Source organism: Thunnus maccoyii, chromosome 2, assembly GCF_910596095.1.
Source record: "Thunnus maccoyii chromosome 2, fThuMac1.1, whole genome shotgun sequence".
Classification (NCBI taxonomy): domain Eukaryota; kingdom Metazoa; phylum Chordata; class Actinopteri; order Scombriformes; family Scombridae; genus Thunnus; species Thunnus maccoyii.
The window spans coordinates 35,287,064-35,305,574 of record NC_056534.1 but is presented as its reverse complement, the minus strand read 5'-3'; the positions used below and the strand labels follow the sequence as shown (position 1 = coordinate 35,305,574).

Sequence of the window (18,511 nt, the reverse complement as noted above, 5' to 3'; positions counted from 1 at the left end):
TTTAATGATCTGGACTTCTTCAGTTCTTTATTGCATTTACTGAATAATACAGTAAACAGTTCCAGTGTGGTAAACCTTCGATCTGAGTGGCGCTGTGGTAAAAACTGCAAAAAATGAGCAAACCTGATTTAAACATTGTAGACTGACCCCTTTACCCTGATTAACTCCTGCTGTCAGATGTTGAAACTGTATCACCCACATGAAGCAGGACAAAAACACAAACTGTTTCCTGCACAGAAGCCAGTGAACGCCCCGTCCTAAACAAGCCGGTCTGAAGAGTGTTACTGATGTCACAAGATATTCCTCCAAACTGAAACGGTAACATCTCGCTCCAAGTCGCCTGGTGCAGATTTTAACAAACTATATGCTGTTCAAGGCAATATTATGGCATCTGTCAGTTGCTCTGTCTGCAATTTTGCCTCCATCAAGCAGATTTTTATGTCTTTTTTTAAAATCATTTTCAAGCAGAATTTGATTTGACCCCTCGTCTTGCCCTGCCCGTCTTACTTACTGTTGATAAGTCCGTTAGGCCGTCCAGTTCATGAATCTATTAAAGGACAGGTTCACAATTTTTCAAGTCTGTCTTAAAACAACAGTCAGGTGTCCACATGAACACTGAAAGAGGTTTTCCTCACTGTTATCATTCCTCCTGTTCATACTGGCTGTTAAAATATCCCCTTAAAATGTGCTTTTCAGTGTAAGTGATGGGAGCCAAAATCCACAGTGTGTCCGCGCAGTCATTTAAAAGTTGATGTGAAGCGAATGATAAAATCCTCTGCTGCACAAAAAAGCGTCTCAATGCAGTGGACGTGTCAGACCTGAATGTATTTTTTTAATGTAACCTGTAACAGCACCGAATAACATAGTTAGCTAATGATGCTAACTCTTGTTCCTGGATTAACACTCTACACTGTAGGTAGTAAGCTAGTTAGCCAGACATGCTAATGTTTGCAGCTCACTTTAGAGAGCACAAACACACTATTTAATCCATTCCTTACACTTGCACCCTCTAAAATCTTTGGGTACTGACTATCCCTCTCACTAGTACCCTGTATACAACGCTTGCTAAGCTATGCTACTGTTTGGAGGACACACACAGTTTGAGCAGCACATTACCAGTGAAAAATGTGTTTTAGAAGATGTTTGGCTGTAAACAGCATGTCTGTCAGCATCTGTTCTTGTGCATCTTGTGTATCTTGTGTATCATGTGTATCGTCGGCATCTGTGTGCGAGCTGTATGGCTAAAAGTCTCTTGTATGCAGTTGCTAACAAAAGTGGACAGACTCATTATTGTATCCTTGTCTGTGTGGCAGCTGGGGGCACTGCCAGGGGTGGAGGATAGATGAAGGATGACTGCACTGCTGGGGGGGGATCCAGTGCTCCAGAGAGAGAGAGAGAGAGAGAGAGAGAGAGAAAGAGAGAGTGTGTTTTGTGTGTTTGTTAGTGGGTTTCTGCATGTGTCTTTGTGGCAGTTAAGACGGCACACTGATTCCTCGCAGGCTGTCTCCATCGCTGCTCAGGCATCCTAAGATGTCTGTCAGACAGTATTAATTAAACGACAACAACGTGCTCGTCTTCCTCTCGTGCTCATCTGCTCAATACGCATTATAATATTTACCAGAGGAGGCAGACAACCTCTCTGCTGCTCTTTCTTTCTCTTTCAGTCGTTTGTTCTTTCTTTTATGGCAACAATCCACATGCTTTCTTAAAAAATGTTGCAGCTCATTTAACAAGGTAGTGTGATGATACTGTACATACTGTGCTACGGTCCATGTGAGGATGTGAAGACAATTATTGTATATATGAACTGTGTAGGACAAGGAGAGGACATGGATCTTGGAAGCGTCCTAGATCCTACAATATACGAAAATGAAAGTCATTCATAAATTGTAGCAGACAACTTTGATGGCATTTGATCTTAAAAATCCATAGTTCCTGTAACATGACATGATCATGGGTTACCTGCATACAGCAGGTCTGCCATGTTTAAAAACACCAAAAACACCCAAAGACATCACATGGTTTTCCTGTTTTTTTTCACGTCTGCTCTATTTCTGTGACTGTTGTATTGTTCTGTAAAAGTTATGGTTTGTTACTTCATGTGGGTGGATCCAGGCAAATCTGGCCTGTGATACAATTTCATGAGGTCTCCCACATTTTTTTAATTTTGGTTTTGCCCTAGTTCTTGGTTTTAGAGTGTAATATTTTTTTTTAGCAAGCAGCATCAGACCATAAACATTACCTCTTTATGTCACATTTAACATGTAATAACTGTGCCTGACTGTGCCAACATGAACACACACACTGCACCTGACAACAAAATGAGTTCTTAACCCAAATAAAAATAGGCTGACCTGGAACACAGACGGTCCTTTGTGAAATCTGAATGCTTCCTGTCTCATCTGCAAAGAAAAACTCTCCAGTAATACAGATTTCTTGAAAGATGGCTGCTTGATTAATGTTGTAATTAACAGATGTCAGTTTTCATAATAAAACATTTTAAGTGCAGCTTTTAAGAACCAAATCACTTATGGATTTTGAGAGCCGCCCCTATAGGCTCTGGCTTTTTCCACCATCACTCTGTAACCCAAGAGCAATCATTTCCAGGATTCGCTTGTTTAATGTGGTTGTTACCGCTTTTGTGTAATTGCAGCTTGGCAGAACTGTAAATATACTTTAAGTTGAAACATATTGTCACTCAGTTTAGGTATTTTTTTCCACTGGCAGACCGCAAAAGATCACCCATGTTTAAACTCTTGTTAGCCGATTCTTCCACGGTTCAGGCTTGGATGAGGGCTTCGTCAGAACAGGAAGAGTCCATCAGCACCCGCAGCTATCGGCACAACCCGTTTAAGTCTCTCTGGATCTGTGATGTGTGAAAGGAAAACTACACTCAGCGGGAAAAACCTCATCATCGGTCGTTAAGTGCTAGCACAGTGGGGTGAGAGTAGCCTCCTTTGGTGATGTTTACAGTGTGCAGAGTGGCATGAATATTAGAATAGAAGGTCTAAGAAGCTACTTTTTATCTCTCTGTTACTGTAAACATATTAAGACTAGATTAAGACTCCACTAGTGTGTTGAGGGTGGTGAGCGAGGCTGTGTAAACATGTACACAAGTTCTGAACGCGGCCAGTCTGTGCACGATGCAGTGAAACATCTTCTTTTGCTATAAAAGGCTATTTGTCCTACGCAAACATGCTAAATACATTCAGTCCAGGTCTGTTTAACGGCATCTGATATTCAGCTTGCTATCCAAGTTATTCTCTAAGATATTTATGCTTTAAGACCCACTGGAAGCGCGCATCATCGCCCTTGCTGATTCTTGCTCGTCGCTATGGATGTGTCGACGTGGAGATGTTCACCTCACAGTCCTGCGTCGCCTGTACTGCCACAATGCCTTGTCAAGCAATTTGCTCATGTCCTAAAGAAAATGAATGGGGGCGAACTTAAGTGGGTCTTCACCATTAGAGGAGACTCAACTACAGTTAGAGGCGGTGATTTCTCTAATCCAGCTTCAACCACAGTAGAGTTTTTATTGCAGTTCGGTGCCGTTTGAGGAATGCTAAAGACTGTCTTGTCTTCTGTCGGGTCAGGAAACAGTTGGGGACATGCATAGAAAACCTCACGCCAAAAAAAAAAATCATATTAAAAATGTCAGTGTAACCCACCTCAGGCGCTCCCTGCTGTGTGTGTGTGTGTGTGTGTGTGTGTGTGTGAGAGAAAGAGCCACATCGATGTGTGAGTGTGTATGTGTGTGTATGCATGTAGAAATTTGTGTGTTTATCCATGTGGCTACACCCTCAGGCACCTCCCAGCAGCTGAGTAAGCTGTCATAGTGTTAATAGTGTTTCCTGCTGTACCAACACACACTCAATAGTCAGTGCTATTTAACTGTCATCACCTGCTGTCGTTTTGGTGGAGGAGCGCCGCAGCTCGACTGTGCTGCTTGAAGAGAGCTGCAGTCAGGATGTGTGCTGCGACGGCAGGGTGGAGGTTCATCTGGATACAAGGTCAGCGCGGGGACAGATCTCAGTACCTCAGATGCACTGAAACCGTCTTGATGGAAGCATTTGAAATGTGTAAATTGTGAATTCATTAGAAGGTACTGAAGCATTTAATACGGTTTACACTCAAGGAGCTTTTACATATTCGTATCTACTACATAATGTGACTTTTAAGCTGCAGCTAACAATTATTTTCATTATCAATCAAAGGATGAGTTCACATTTTTTCAGCTCTGACTTAATACAATACTCACATGCTCATATGTACATTAAAATATGCACATTAAAAGCTAGGTATTGCTTATTATGGTTGCTGTGATTATTCCCTCTGTCCATACAAGAGTTTCTCTCCTTGCACGACTACACTGTGAGAAATCGAGGACAAAAAAAAAAAAGCATTTTATAGTTCAGTTTGTCACATTCATTGGATGTCCCAAAATGATTTTAGTGCAAAATTGATTTTATATGTCCTTTCCTTCTGCTACGGCTCAGCAGGGAAACACAGACTAAGAGAATTTTTTATGAAGAAGACAAAAAATTTTTTAAGAGGCCTTCTCGGTTCAGACTCCCTTCTGCACAAAACGAGACAGTGGATTCTGTCCCTCACTTACATTGCAGTTCCACCAGGAAGGTATAGACAGAAGGAGGAATAATTACAGGGACCATGAAGGGGGCCGCTATACTCCATCAGACTTGATTGTCAGATAGTCAGATAGGGTGGGCGGTGTAAGGCCATTTCTGTAACCCATTAACACCCACTTGATGCAGTGATTGGCCAGCTGTGCGTGGTTGAGACATGACATAACCACTTCAGTCACAACAACACTGTGAATGTCTTCCAGGAGAGACTGTCTAAAAATATGCGCCATTATCGCAGCATTTAAACAATATCCCACCTTTATATGACAGCTGGCTTTTCACTCCACCTTCGAGTGTAGCTGTTTGGAACAACTGTAAAGACACTGTGACTTTGCACACATCATATGAACCAGTTCTAACTCTGAGATGTGCATGCATGGTGCGAGCTTAACTGTAGTTTTACCTGTCCTCCTTAAGATCAAGTTATTAATTTATCGGGAGGTTGGACATTACTCATCTTTGTAAGCTTCTGAGGACAATTCCTCAGACACGTCCTGTCACCAGAGGCCGGTAATGAAGCAGAGATCTGCATGACTGTAATGAGTTAGTCACAATCCATTGCCTCTACCCACAGGGACAAACTCAGCTGGACAAAACTACAGCTCTCCTCTCCTCTACTCTCCTCTCCTCTGCAACAACAGCTATAAAAGTCATTACAAGCACCATGTGACTTATATCCGTCCCTCCGTCCCTGCTATTTGTTTCCCGTCCCCTCCCCACACGCCTTCGTTTTGCCTTTATCAGTCTGACTGCGGAGGGGAGTTGCATACTAAAAATTGCTGTCAGCCTCTCCTCCTCCCACCACTGCAGTGTCCCTGCGCTGCTGTGTTGCTTATTTGGGCCCTTCAGTCCTTTTTAGTGTACGGCCTCTGCATAGATAAAGAAATGTGACGTGACTGGACTGATAAGGAGAAATCGATCCCTTTTTATTCTGCAGAGTTTAGGGAAGGTAAGAAGAGAAGCCTAGAAATGAGATCCGTCCCCAGAGGACCGTGTGTGTGTGTGTGTGTGTGTGTGTGTTAAGACATGAGGATAATGGCTGAGTCAAAGCACAGAGCAAAGTAGTGACATGCAAGAGACACAAAAGAGGACACCTTATTTTCAGGTCCCTGCAGCCTAAATGTCTGAAAAGTCTGAGAAAATGAAACGTATTTGTGGACCTTGAAAAGAAACCTTTAAAATGATTTCTATGATAATAAGATACTAGTTGTCAGGTATTAACTAAGATGTGGAAAATTAAGTATTAGATTAAGAGGATGCATGAGGGATTGGAAACAGTCTTAATCCTAAAAGCCATTGAGCGGCAATACATTTCATACAGGAAGAGCAACTGTCATTTCTTGTATCATACAGTAGTGAAGGTTTGTATTGATGTAAAACACTATTGTTAGGGGAATCCATTGGTCACCAAAATCATCTAGTTTCAAATTCAACTCACAAAAGCTTAAAACAAATAATTCATCACTCTGTGAGTCTGTTTTCCTCATTGTCATGCAGACTGTGGCTGCACTTCTGTAGATGTTTTTTGAAGAAACGTATCGGATGCTTCATCACTTCCATTTTTGTTTTTACACCCCAAAGAAGCACAAAGCTTCGCATGTTACGCACGCTTCGTCTGCTTCTCTCAAAAAGTATAGAAATGCTGATATGAAGAGAGGAGGAATGGTGCGAAAGAGAGGAAGACAGAAGAGAAAGGTTTCTAGTGTTGCGGAGTCTCAGCAGGTGAAACAGTGGAGAGAGTTGTGACTGAAGTTGATGTGACGGCTCGGGTTCACTTGACTGGCTTCTCTTCACACCTCACAGCTCTTCTTCTGCCCTTTCACCTTCAGACGGAGGACGGAGAGACTCCACATACACACAGAGACAGACAGGAGTATTTCAAAACTTGATTCCAGAGAAAACTATCTGAAACTGTGTCGTGTTAAGATATCAAGATATTAAAATATGGCAACAGAGAGAAACAGGTTCAGTTCGATCAACAGACCCTCACATAGAATGACTCTACATGTGACTCTACATGGATGTGTGTAAAGTTCTTTAGTTTTTTTGTTCTCTGGCTTTCAGAAACTCCAGTTTAGCAGGAACCAGATCATTAACTCTTGCCAGAAAATCTAATCTGGCTTCTTTTTGATCTAACTTGCCAAACAACTCGGCCAAAACATATAAAACCAGATTAAATCTCAGAGCTTCTCAGACATCCTCGAGGAGGTTTCAGAGGACATTATGTCCCAATAATACGTCTTAAGATACTGTGTTGTACTCTCACTGCTATTATCTCCCCACATATAACTGTTATCAGCAGTTAAAGATTTCAGTACCAACAGAAATACAAAAACCTTCCTACGTACTTCAGGCGTCACTACAGTAAATTCAGCAGCACTTTGTTTCATGAACTTCTGAATAATTCAACCATATAATGTGGTCCAGTGGTAAAGTAAAATTTACATTTATTATTGGAAACTTTATTCTTCATACTAGAGCTGCAACGATAAGTCGATTAATCAACTGACTGAGAATTAAACAATAATAATTGTTTTAGTAATTTTTTTAAGAAATATGCCAAATATTTGCTGTTTTATGAAGCTTTTCTTTTTTCATTCATGACACTAAACTAAATATATTTGGCTTGTTGATCAAATAAAACAAGACATTTGAAGTTGTCACCATGAAATTATAATATTTCATGGTGGGGTTGTTGTTTTTTTTTTTTTTTACATTTTATGAACAAAACGAATCAGTGAATCGAGAAAATAATCAGCTGATTAATTGATAATGAAAATAATGAGTTGCAGCTTTACTTCATACGCGTGTGTGTGTGTGTGTGTGTGCTCATCAGTAGACACATGCTCATCTGAGCTGCTCTTAACTGACTATAGAAGACCCTCAAGGTCTCAAGCAGTTAATTAGAAGTAATTAATTGGGAATGTGCTAATTGAACATTTTCCCTATAATTAGTACCTAATTATAGTTTTTTTTTCCAGGAAACATCTGGGAAATATTAGGAATTTTCAAATCTCTAAAGTAAAGTGTTCAAAATCCAAATCTGCCACCGTACATCTGTTCTCTCGTGCTTTAATGTATAATAAAAGTCCTGTTGTGTGTTTTGTGTGATTTGCTGTGAAGGAAACTGGCTCTAAGGTTGCGCTTCTGATTCATTGAACATAGTGCTCCTGTGTGATTCAATTGTTCTGACCTAACCAGCCGTGTGATCAACGCTTCATTTAAGACCGTATATCAGATTTCTCTCTCAGAGACACTTGAATCGGGGAACTGAAGAGAAAAAAGGAGAGAAGATTAAAAGCAGAACTGGGACTTTAGTGTCACCTCAGATATTTTTTTACTTGAATACAACCTACGTATTTGTGTAACTTGATCACTCACTGACGCACAAACAGGACAGGTCGACTAACACAAGGGACAAGCAGCTGTTGACAGCAAACATCTCTTGTAGTGTCCGCCACACCTCAGCTGGAGCCGACCGTGACCTCTGACCTCTCTGTGGAAGAAGGAAGCTGACAGGACAGATTTCTTCTTTAGCACTTTTCTAGATTTCTCATAAAGGAGAAACACCCCCGACATGAACACACATTTAATGTTTCTGTGTGTGTGTGTGTGTGTGTTTTGCAGAGCGGCAGAACCACGCCCGAGAGCTGGTGAGAGAGGCTGACCTGTCGCAGTGGGACGCTTTAGTCATCATGTCAGGAGACGGACTTCTGTTTGAGGTAAAGAGACGTGTGAACTGTAATCACACACCGTGAGGGTTCAAATTAGTGCAGAACAATCACTAACATTCATCAGAGGTTATGGATTTCTGCGCAACAAGGAGAGAACGGCAGGAGTGAAGATTCAGGAGATGACGAGTTAAAATAAAGAGAAAATCCAACATTAGCAGACTTACCAGTAAGTTACCAACAGTCTTGGCCTGTTGACAATAGAGCAGCTTTTCCACGACTGTCAGCAGTTTTTTTTTCTGTCTTTGCAGACGTTGATGTACAATGAAGTAGTCTACCATAGTTAAACTAGCTCCAAATATATCCCGGCACCTATTACTTTATATAGTAAGTATAAATAAACTTTATTGCTACAGCGCCTTTTTAAAAGCCGGAGTTACAAGCTGCTTCACAGGTGCACAGAAAACACAAAACAGAATATCACCGAGTGGCCAAACATAGATCAATAAAACCATAAAGAACAACATAAAACCATTGGAGAAGAAATTATGAAAAGGTTACAAATATATATCCGTCCATACAGGTGGGTTTTTAAAAGCTTTTTAAAACGAGGCGCTGACTCAGCTGATCTGATGGTGTGAGGAAGTTTGTTCTGCAGTGTTGGAGCTAAAAAAATGTGATGATGCCTTTTCTCTGAAGCCTGGACGGACCGCTGAACTTTAAACAATGTTTTGTTTTCAGGTCTGAGGCGTCTCAGTGCAGAATAAGAGGTTAAAAGATCAGAAATATAAAGCAGAGACAAACTGTGCAGGGATTTAAAAGTTATAAGTAAAACAAATAGGGAGCCGATGTATAGCTCAGTAATCTATAGCATCAGTACTGTATATGTACTATTGATATAGTTAATAAATATGTTTTATAAATGAAGTGGTTGCTGCCCACACTGCAGACAAGCGGTGACAGTAGTCGACCACTCAGCTGCTGAACTAATGTGTGAAACCTCTAAAATGCAGAGCACATATTTATTTATTTATTTATTTATTTATTTACAGACACCCTCACAAAAAGTTGTCAGCAAAATTTTGATGATGAGTGCCTCGGAGTGCCTGCTATTAGGGTGTTTGAATTTTTCCAGTCCTATTGCTGCTTAAATACCCGCCTTTCAGTACCAAAATTATCGAATGACTGACTTTATTTTGATATTTTAAAGAATATAAACATAGTTTTCTTTTATTGTTCATTTAACACAAGAAGTCATTCATCTGAAATGTTAAATGTGGTCTAAACACAAACTGCTGTCTATAATCTAACATCTGTAATAATAAAATCTTCAATAATTAATAAACACAACTACAAAACCACCAGACATTTTTGGTCCATTTGGAAAAACACTGACTGGTTGACGTGTTATCATCTGTATCTTCTGTTCCTGTCAGGTGATCAACGGTCTCCTGGAGAGATCAGACTGGGAGGAGGCCATCCGAACGCCGTTAGGTATCCTTCCTGGCGGATCAGGAAACGCCTTGGCAGCATCTGTACATTACTACTCCGGGTGAGTCACACGCAGAATCGTAAATAAAAGCACGTGTTGATCAGCGAAGAATGTTAAAGATGTTGTAACGTCTTAAGTATTGCTTCATTCTAGCTCTATTATTCTATCATGACTAACCCACAACTCCACAGAAACCAGTCTGACCAGTTAGATGACATACTGATTTGGGTTTTGGGATTCAAGGTGCAGCACTGAGCATTAACATGCTCATACATAAAAAAAATTAGATTACGCAATGTGATAGTTTCAGCCAAACTGTGCTATTTCACAGAGCTACCTGTGTTTTATTACAGACTGGAGCAGAAACAGGAAACAGAACATACAAACAAGAACACGCTGTATGTAATGACCATAATCCCTTCGGCTCCGCTGTAGGTCACCATCAGTACCATCAGTGTAAAATCGGTGCGGCCCGCTCCACGCACGACTACAGGGTTAAGATGTCATGATGAATGTCATGTAGTGTTTTTAGTATCATTGTTTCTAACACACACAGGCCTCCTCTCCTCCTCCTCCTCCTCCTCTTTCTCCTGCTGCTGCTCCTCCTCCTCCTCCTGCTGCTGCTCCTCACTGTAAAATGCACTCATCTCGTCTGAATTCATTATTAATGATTTGCTCATTTGAGTGATTGTTTGGAGTTCATTCAACCAGAACAATGAACAGACAGGAGAAGGACAGATAGAAAAGAGGAAAGAGCAAGTGAACGAATGAACTGTAATATTGATAACAGCAGCTGATCAGAATCAGACGAGGAGAAAGTGATTGATATGTTGAGTCATCAGTCGTCTGTTATTACTGTTGCAACAAGCTAACATGATAACGTTCATGGATATGTGTTGCTTTGAGCTAAATGCTAACGCAGCATGCTAACAAGAAAATATACCGGAATATTTATCTTTGTTTAGCTTGTTAGCATGCAAAAATTTAGCCAGTTAGCACTTAACACAAGTTCACAAAATGATCACAGTTCATCTTTAGGATTCATCCTCTGGGAACCGTGAATGTCCAAATTTTATGCCGACTTATCCAGTAGATGAGACATTTCGACAGATAAGTGAAATCTTTGATCAGCTGGTGGTGTTAGAGGAAAGTCAGAGATCAGTGTAGTCATCAGGATTCATCCTCTGGGAACCGTGAATGTTCATGGCGATCGATCAAAAGGTTGATGATATTACACTCTGGACCACAGTGAGAGTTCCTTTTGGAGTAAGAAGGGGAGAAAGGTCTTAATATGTGTTTTAATATCTACGTTTTACCTTTTTTTTGTTTTGGCGGTGACACCTCTAATAGCTTGACGGTCTGCGGTGCAAAAGAGGTCGTGAACCCTTGTGAGAAAACCTCTTTATGGAGTAAAGATGTTATTTCACCACACATTAACCTCATAGACCAGTGTAGGTCGTCAGTGTGGTTTCACGACTGCTCTCAATATAACTGAGCTTTCTCATTTGTTAACAGTGGTGGTTGTTACTCTGCATGTGCTGCTGTTTGTGTTTAAAATGCCCTTTTTTACTGTAAAGTCACCTGGTGTCACGTGGGAAATGTAAAAAGCTCATGAAGTGCTTGAGGCGCTTCCTTTTTCAGCTACTCTACTGTTTGTAGGTCACACTGAGCTGCATCTTAACCTTTTACTATTTCACTTATTATGTAATCTGTCACTTTGTAAGTCAGCAGTTTTTGTTTATTTGTTTGTTTGTTTGATTTAATAGATGCCAAATTAAATAGAGTAGCAATAAAAGGAAATTAAAGAAAACTCCTTACACTGATGGTGACATTGATTCGTCCCCTGAACTGCATCTGCCAATCAGCTTCTCATCAAACAATGGTCTTCCAGGCAGAGCGGCGGCAACAATGAGAGGAAGGGACCAGACTCTGTATTGTTTACTCTCCTCTCACACTCCCGCGGTATCCAGAATCTCCCTCTCGCTCTCTCTCTGGTTGCTGCAGGCCGTCCTGCGGTTGCTCTGGCCAGAATGTATTTGGTATTATTCCCAGCTGAATGTAGGGTTCACCGAGGCTACGTGCTGCATGTGGATCAAACGAGCGACAGCTAGAACATATCTGGTATTATGCAACGCGCTGAACAGGGTCTGCTGAGTGAGGGTTTAATGTGTTTCTGTAACAGCAGATATAATGAGCAGGAGCTGAAACATCATCTACCAGCTCGCCAAGGCTTTCTGAAGTGACAGGTGTGACACTTGGATGCGAGCGAGAGTCTCCCTCCCCTGGCGGCTCGCAGATACTGCAAAGTGAGCAGCAGAACAGTTGCTTCACCTTAAAGCTGATTTTCTGTTTCATTCTCAGCAGATGTAGAAGAAGAACGTAGATCCATAAATTATGTGATTATGTAAAAATACTCAAAACGGCCCCCGTGACTCATATTTTATCACATATGACGTTATTAAGATTGTAAATACTGACGCAACAAAGGCTTATTTTCAATTTTGTCTTAATAATTGTCCAAACCAAGAAGATAAATTCAATTTAGTGTCATGTATGATAAAGAAAAATAGCAAATCTTCACATTTGAGAGGCTGGAAGCAGAGAATTTGTGGTATTTTTTGCTTGAAAAATGACTGAAATGATTAATTGATTATCAAAATAGTTGCAGATTCTTTTTTTTTTTTTTTTTTTGATTGACCAATCGTTGCAGCTCCGGATGAAACGATGTGAAATCAGCATTTTACTGTTAAAGCTTGTCGAGGTTGAGTTAGTTTTACTGCTTTAAATAGAGGTGGTGGTTCAACACCAAGGAGATCAATGTGAAGAGCTTTGAGATGATTCATGGAAAAGGAAATTAAAGTTCTGTTTTATTGTTTTAGACTTTTCTCTGATTTATATCCCGCAAATATTTCAATGAAACCATGTGAGAAGTTTAGAGGTTGGAACAACTCATCTGAAACATGATGAGGAGCCTCGGGTAGTAACTGTTTTCCTCATATACATTAACAATTTATTATAATTTTGTCATTTCTTTCTTGGTCTGTTCATACACATCTATCCTCCTCTGTCTCTCCTCTTGATGTTTCCTCCATTGTTTCCCCATTAAAGGGTTTTTTTGGGGGAGTTTTTTGAATCAGGGTTTAAAGATACAGCATCCTACTCTGCACAGATTGTAAAGCCTCCTGAGACGTGTTTTGGATTTGGTCACAAGCCAACAAGGTTGGAAACCACTCGTTAAATCTTCAACAATGTTTTTTCAGGTGCAATCTTAATCTGAAAGAAACCAGAAACTACAGCTGGCAAATAAACGTAGTAAAAAGTAGAATATTTTTCTGCCAGTGAGTGAACAGCGGGGTGGGGGGGGGGAGCCAGTTGGAAATCATATTATTTCTTGACCTTTTTACCAAACAATGATTAGAAAGAAACGGAGCCCTGGAAAATGTAGATGAGACTATTTGGACAGCGAGACAAATCCAGGATGATAAATATGCATAAATCTCCAGAGTCACGGCCGGCGAACTCCACCGAGACGTCCGGTCATCGACGTAATTGACTGTGGGTGGTAACAGCAGGCCAATCTGTGTGTGTGTGTGTGTGTGTGTGTGTGTGTGTGTGTGTGTGTGTGTGTGTGTGTGTGTGAGGGGTGTCATCGTGACCTTCCACCCCCGTCTCCGTCTCCATTCTCCCAGATGGGGTCTTTGTTGTCTCACTGGCCTGTCAAGTCTGAAGGCCCATAAGCTGATTCTGTCCCACCAGCCTCCTGGTTTATTGACCCCCCCCCCCCCTCACACACACACACACACACACACACACACACACACACCCTCTACTTCTACCTGCTTTCTCCCTTCTGTGTAGTTACGACTAAAAAATAAGGTCACAGTTACCCCAGTATTGTATAACAATCCTCTTACAGCACAGCCCCCGAAACACAGACGGCCTCGACCCACTTCTCAGAAAATATATACGCGCACCTTCATGTTTTCATTTTAAAACCGGATTCTTTACTGCGGACTGGTGCAGGGCTGAAAAAGACTCAAGAAATGTATCATAGAAGTCATTTATTGAGGAAAAACGCTGAATAGTTTCTGTTTCTTTGCTTCTCAAAATGTGACAATTTGCTGCTTTTCTGTTTGGACAAAACCGGTCATTTGAAGACGTCAGCTTGAGCATTTTTAAACTAAATCATTAACAGATTAATCCTAAAAATAACTGACTGACTCACTGATAATGAAAATAATTGTTAGTTGCAGCCTTACACTTGTGTCCGTTTTAGATTTTCTGTATCTTTAGAGACTTTTTCCTGTTTAATTAGAGCGCAGCTGCTGCTGCTGCCTTAAATACGAGCTCCTACTTCTACGCCTGGAAGCCGTAAACACCACCTGTCACACATTCAAGCGCTTTTGGTCGGATGTATCGACTAAACGGACTCTGAGGTGGAAGTAATTCTGTGGCGGCTGTTTGTTTTATTTTAGAAATCAAGCCTCATGTCGCCACTTTGTGCTGCAGCAGCAGAAAAAAAACTAGAAGAAGAATTTAAGTCTTTCTTTCATTCATGAAGATCTACAGTATTAAATGGACCTCAATGCTTTATAGCACCTTAGTTTACAGTTGGAAAAGAAGTAAATAATAATCCTTTAATACTTGACATGTTCAGTCGCTGCTCAGTAAGTATTGAGGAGTTGTTGCATCATTTTTACTCTCTGTTGTTTGACTTCATACTTTCTGACATCTCATCTCAACAACATCAGTCACTTCTATGAAAAACCTCCTTTCATGTGTTCTGTAACTGATATCCTGAGAGTTCCTGCAGCGCTTGAAAGCAGCAGATCTCTGAGCTTAGATGCGTTCAGGAAGTCCAGCTCTGCCTGTTATGACTAATTCATCGCTCTGGTGTCCCTGCAGATCCTCGCCGGTGTCCAGCGAGGAGCTCCTGGTCAGCTGTGGCTTCCTGCTCTGTAAAGGTCTGGTATCCCGTATGGACCTGGTCTCCATCCATCTCTCCTCCAGCCCCCGCCTCTTCTCCTTCCTCTCGCTGGCCTGGGGCTTCGTGGCCGACGTGGACATCGAGAGCGAGAAGTACCGTCACGTGGGAGCCGCCCGGTTCACCGTCGGCACGTTGGTGAGGCTGGCTTCTCTCCGCGTTTACAAGGGCAAGCTGGCTTACCTGCCCGCCGCCGAGGACTACAACAACCGGCGCGCTTTGAGAAATAACAGGAGACTGCACTGCAACAATCCGGCCGCCTCCCTGTGTCCAGCCTCTCCCCTGAGCCGCCCGTCCAGAGACTCTTCCCTCCAGAACACCTTCCACAACTCCTGCCACTCCAACAACTCCCTCAAAGTGAGGAGGACGGAGGGCACGCCTTCCCGGAGCGCCACCAAAGCCCTCGCTGGCCCGCCGGACACCCTGCTGCTGCCTCTGGACCAGCCGCTGCCCAGCGACTGGGTGGTGGTCCCGGAGGAAGACTTTGTCCTCATGCTGGCTATGTACCAGTCCCACCTGGCGGAGGACCTGCTGGCAGCACCGGACGCCATCTTGGACGACGGCGCCATCCATCTTTTCTACGTTAGAGCAGGAATATCCCGCACCGCGCTGCTGAGGCTGTTCCTAGCCATGGAGAAAGGTGCACATCTGGCTACAAACTGTCAACATCTGGTGCACACTAAGGTGCGGGCGCTCAGGCTGGAGCCGCATTCGCCCAAAGGGATAATAACAGTAGACGGGGAAGTGGTGGAATACGGGCCGGTGCAAGCTGAAGTGCACAGAGGGCTGGCGAGATTAATCACTGGATGAACTGAAGCTTTCATCTCTGCTGTTTTAACGGCTGATGACGTGGAATCAAACAAACCCGAGAAACACATTTTTAGCGTTTCAAATCAGAAATGTTCAGGTACAGAAGCAAAGACGAGGACGTAAGACTGATTCACTTTCATCTGCTGCTGTTCTGCTCTCAGCGGTACAAAGAAAACTCACAATTCATCAGAAAACGTTGTGATGTACAAGAAACAAGCGATATGTATGGAGAACCAAAGTGCTCAATATTAAATAAATAAGGTATTTTCAAAATAAATCATCTAATAAACGCAGACAAAATAAATAATATAAATGATCAAATACATTTCTCAAACTAGTTTAATGTCATTCTCATTTCAAAATACATTTTCTCAATGATCGTTTTATTTCAAAATGATTGTAGAGCTGCAACGATAAGTCCATTAACTGATAATTTGAGCGACACGATATTAATCAGCAACTATTTTATTTTTTTAAGGAAAATTTGGTGGTTGCAGCTTCTGAAATATGAGGATTTTTACACTCATACGTGTCAAACATGATGGTGAACATGACATTTGTAGATGTCACCTTGAGCTCTAATCAATAATAGGTCAAATAATCTGTAGTGGCAGTTTATTGGCTGTTAATTTTGTCCCTACGGAGCAGACAGCCAATCACACAACTGACTCTGCTCTGTTTGTCTGGAGCTGAAAAGTGGCATCGTGATATAAAACCACTTAAAACTTGATTTTAAATCAAAGAATTTCTCTATAAAATAAAAGATTCAAGACTAAATAAACAAGCTGTGATCACATTTTGATTTGAACTCTTGATTGGTGCAGGGAGATAGGTGACATCATCTTTTTTTTCCAGCTTAGTCCCGCCCACTTCCAACCAGTGAGAAGAGCACAAAAACAAAAACCCACAAATCTCTTGTGAAATAACCAAAACTGTTCAAACATCAGTTGATGATGTAGGAACTCGTTGTTCAGAGCGAGAAAACATGTTTACTGGCTCTTTAAAAAAAAAAAAAAACGACCAGTAAAGTTGCTGGAATCAAATAAAATGACCATAAACTCAGATATTTTGAAGAGAAACCAGATGAAATCATTTATTTTTAATGATCTTAGATGTAAAGATTTATCGCTGTTGTAGAATTCCTTCACAACTGGATTATTTCATTGTTTCATTCCTCTTATTTATTTAATATTAAACACTCGGGGGTCTCCATTATTGACCGATAGATACGTCAGCATCACTTTACAGATAAAACACAGACACACTTTAAATGTTGAACCTCCGCTGAAAGTAAATCCGTCACCATCTTCAGCCTCCAGCGTCTCATCTTGTTTATGGCTGTGTGGAGAGTATTTCTTCTTTGTGCTGAAGATGACATATCAACATGAATTACAGCATCTTATGCAACAGCGACGGACTGCGTTTCTGCCTCCATGGCTCCTCTGCAGTAGGATGGAGACTCTGTGTGTGTGTGTGTGTGTGTGTGTGTGTGTGTGTGTGTGTGTGTGTGTGTGTGTGTGTGTGTGTGTGTGTGTGTGTGTTGTCATTGCCCTAGTTTGGACAGAGACGATCAGGCTTCGCAACTGTTATTTGTTCTTCAGCCTCAAACTCTCAATTAAGGCCAAAAGTCGTTAACTTTGAATCCTCGATGGGTCGGTGTGTGGAGTCTGGGACGACGACGACGGCACACAGGACACAAGACGGATCCCGAGAAAGCACATTGCATAATACCGTGTTAAATTCAACCACTTGTACAGAATTTGACATTAGTTTCTTCATATCAAAGCAATGTGAGATGATCCCACAGCGCGTTTGACAAGTCTGGTCTCCGATCAGATCCTGTGTGTGTTTGTTGTGTAGCAGCGGAGTCCTAGATTCACACAGTTTCATATTTGTTGCCTTAAAGCCTCGTTAGCTCTGTCTCGGTTTTCTTAACCAATCACGTTGTTTTAATTTGACATGTGAACAGATTCATGTCTGTCAAAGCAGTTTGAACTGATTTTTATTCTGATTTAAAGGGAAAGTCGTCCTGTCAGCAGTAATGTAACAGATGTAAACAGGCCCACCTTAAAACACTTTTAAACACCGTTAAAGGGTGAGTTCACCTAAATGATACCATGTTTTTATATGAACATATTTTCTCTGGAACCTGTTGTTGTATCCAGACAGTTCTGGTTTGATTTGAAAAGGTTCAGTCTCTGAGATTTCTGCTTCTACTCCAAACACAACAGAGGTGACTGAAGGTTGACAGACTTCCTCGTCAACAACGAGACTATTTCTTCTCTCGAAAGTATTTCTAATGAAAAATGTTCACAGTGAAGTCTGTGGATTGACACAGGAACACTAAGATGCTGCTACTGTTACTGTTACTGTTATAGACTGATCTAACAATCTCAAAAGTTAAAAATTGGCCTTAAAAATGGTTTATTAAACATATTTAATCTTATTTTTTTGCATAAAAGCATAATTAAGTGCTTTTAAACGGCAGAGCAAAATGTCATTTTTCAATTCTGTGTCACCACAAACAAAAACTTTGTCTCAGTTGTGTTGAAACGAGGCAGAATTAGAGAGAAACTGATGATCCAGTTACAGATAAGACGGGAAAATATGTAAAAATTTGGGTGAACTGACCATTTATTTGCTTGGTGCTTTTACCTTATTTCTCTGATAACTGGCTACATCTCAGACCAGTTTACAGGCTGTAATGAATGAAACCGGTGTCGATACTAACGAGACGAGGAAGTTGGAAACATCAGAAAAGTAAATAAGAGCATCTCGCTCCAGAGAAACATCTCCTGGAGGAAGCTGAGCCTCACAGATTGATGATGGTGGTGTTTCTGCTCTCTGTCCTGTAGCGACGGCCCCGGTCGGGTGATTGATGCGTTTTAGTGCCTCAATGTTCTCCACAGCT

The 18,511-nt window shown here is 41.4% G+C and overlaps 1 protein-coding gene across 3 annotated transcripts in view; it reads left to right on the top strand.

Annotated features, from left to right (window-relative positions):
- The window catches only part of LOC121905795 (sphingosine kinase 1-like), a 37,835-nt gene extending 21,258 nt beyond the window's left edge, over nucleotides 1-16,577 (top strand). For all 3 annotated transcript variants that reach the window (XM_042424315.1, XM_042424333.1, XM_042424325.1), the window contains exons 3-5: nucleotides 8,271-8,365; nucleotides 9,751-9,866; nucleotides 14,712-16,577. In XM_042424315.1, coding sequence (XP_042280249.1) covers nucleotides 8,271-8,365; nucleotides 9,751-9,866; nucleotides 14,712-15,600 — 1,100 coding nt within the window. In that variant the 3' untranslated portion in view covers nucleotides 15,601-16,577. The remainder of the gene's footprint in view (nucleotides 1-8,270; nucleotides 8,366-9,750; nucleotides 9,867-14,711) is intronic.
- Nucleotides 16,578-18,511: the final 1,934 nt, after the last annotated feature.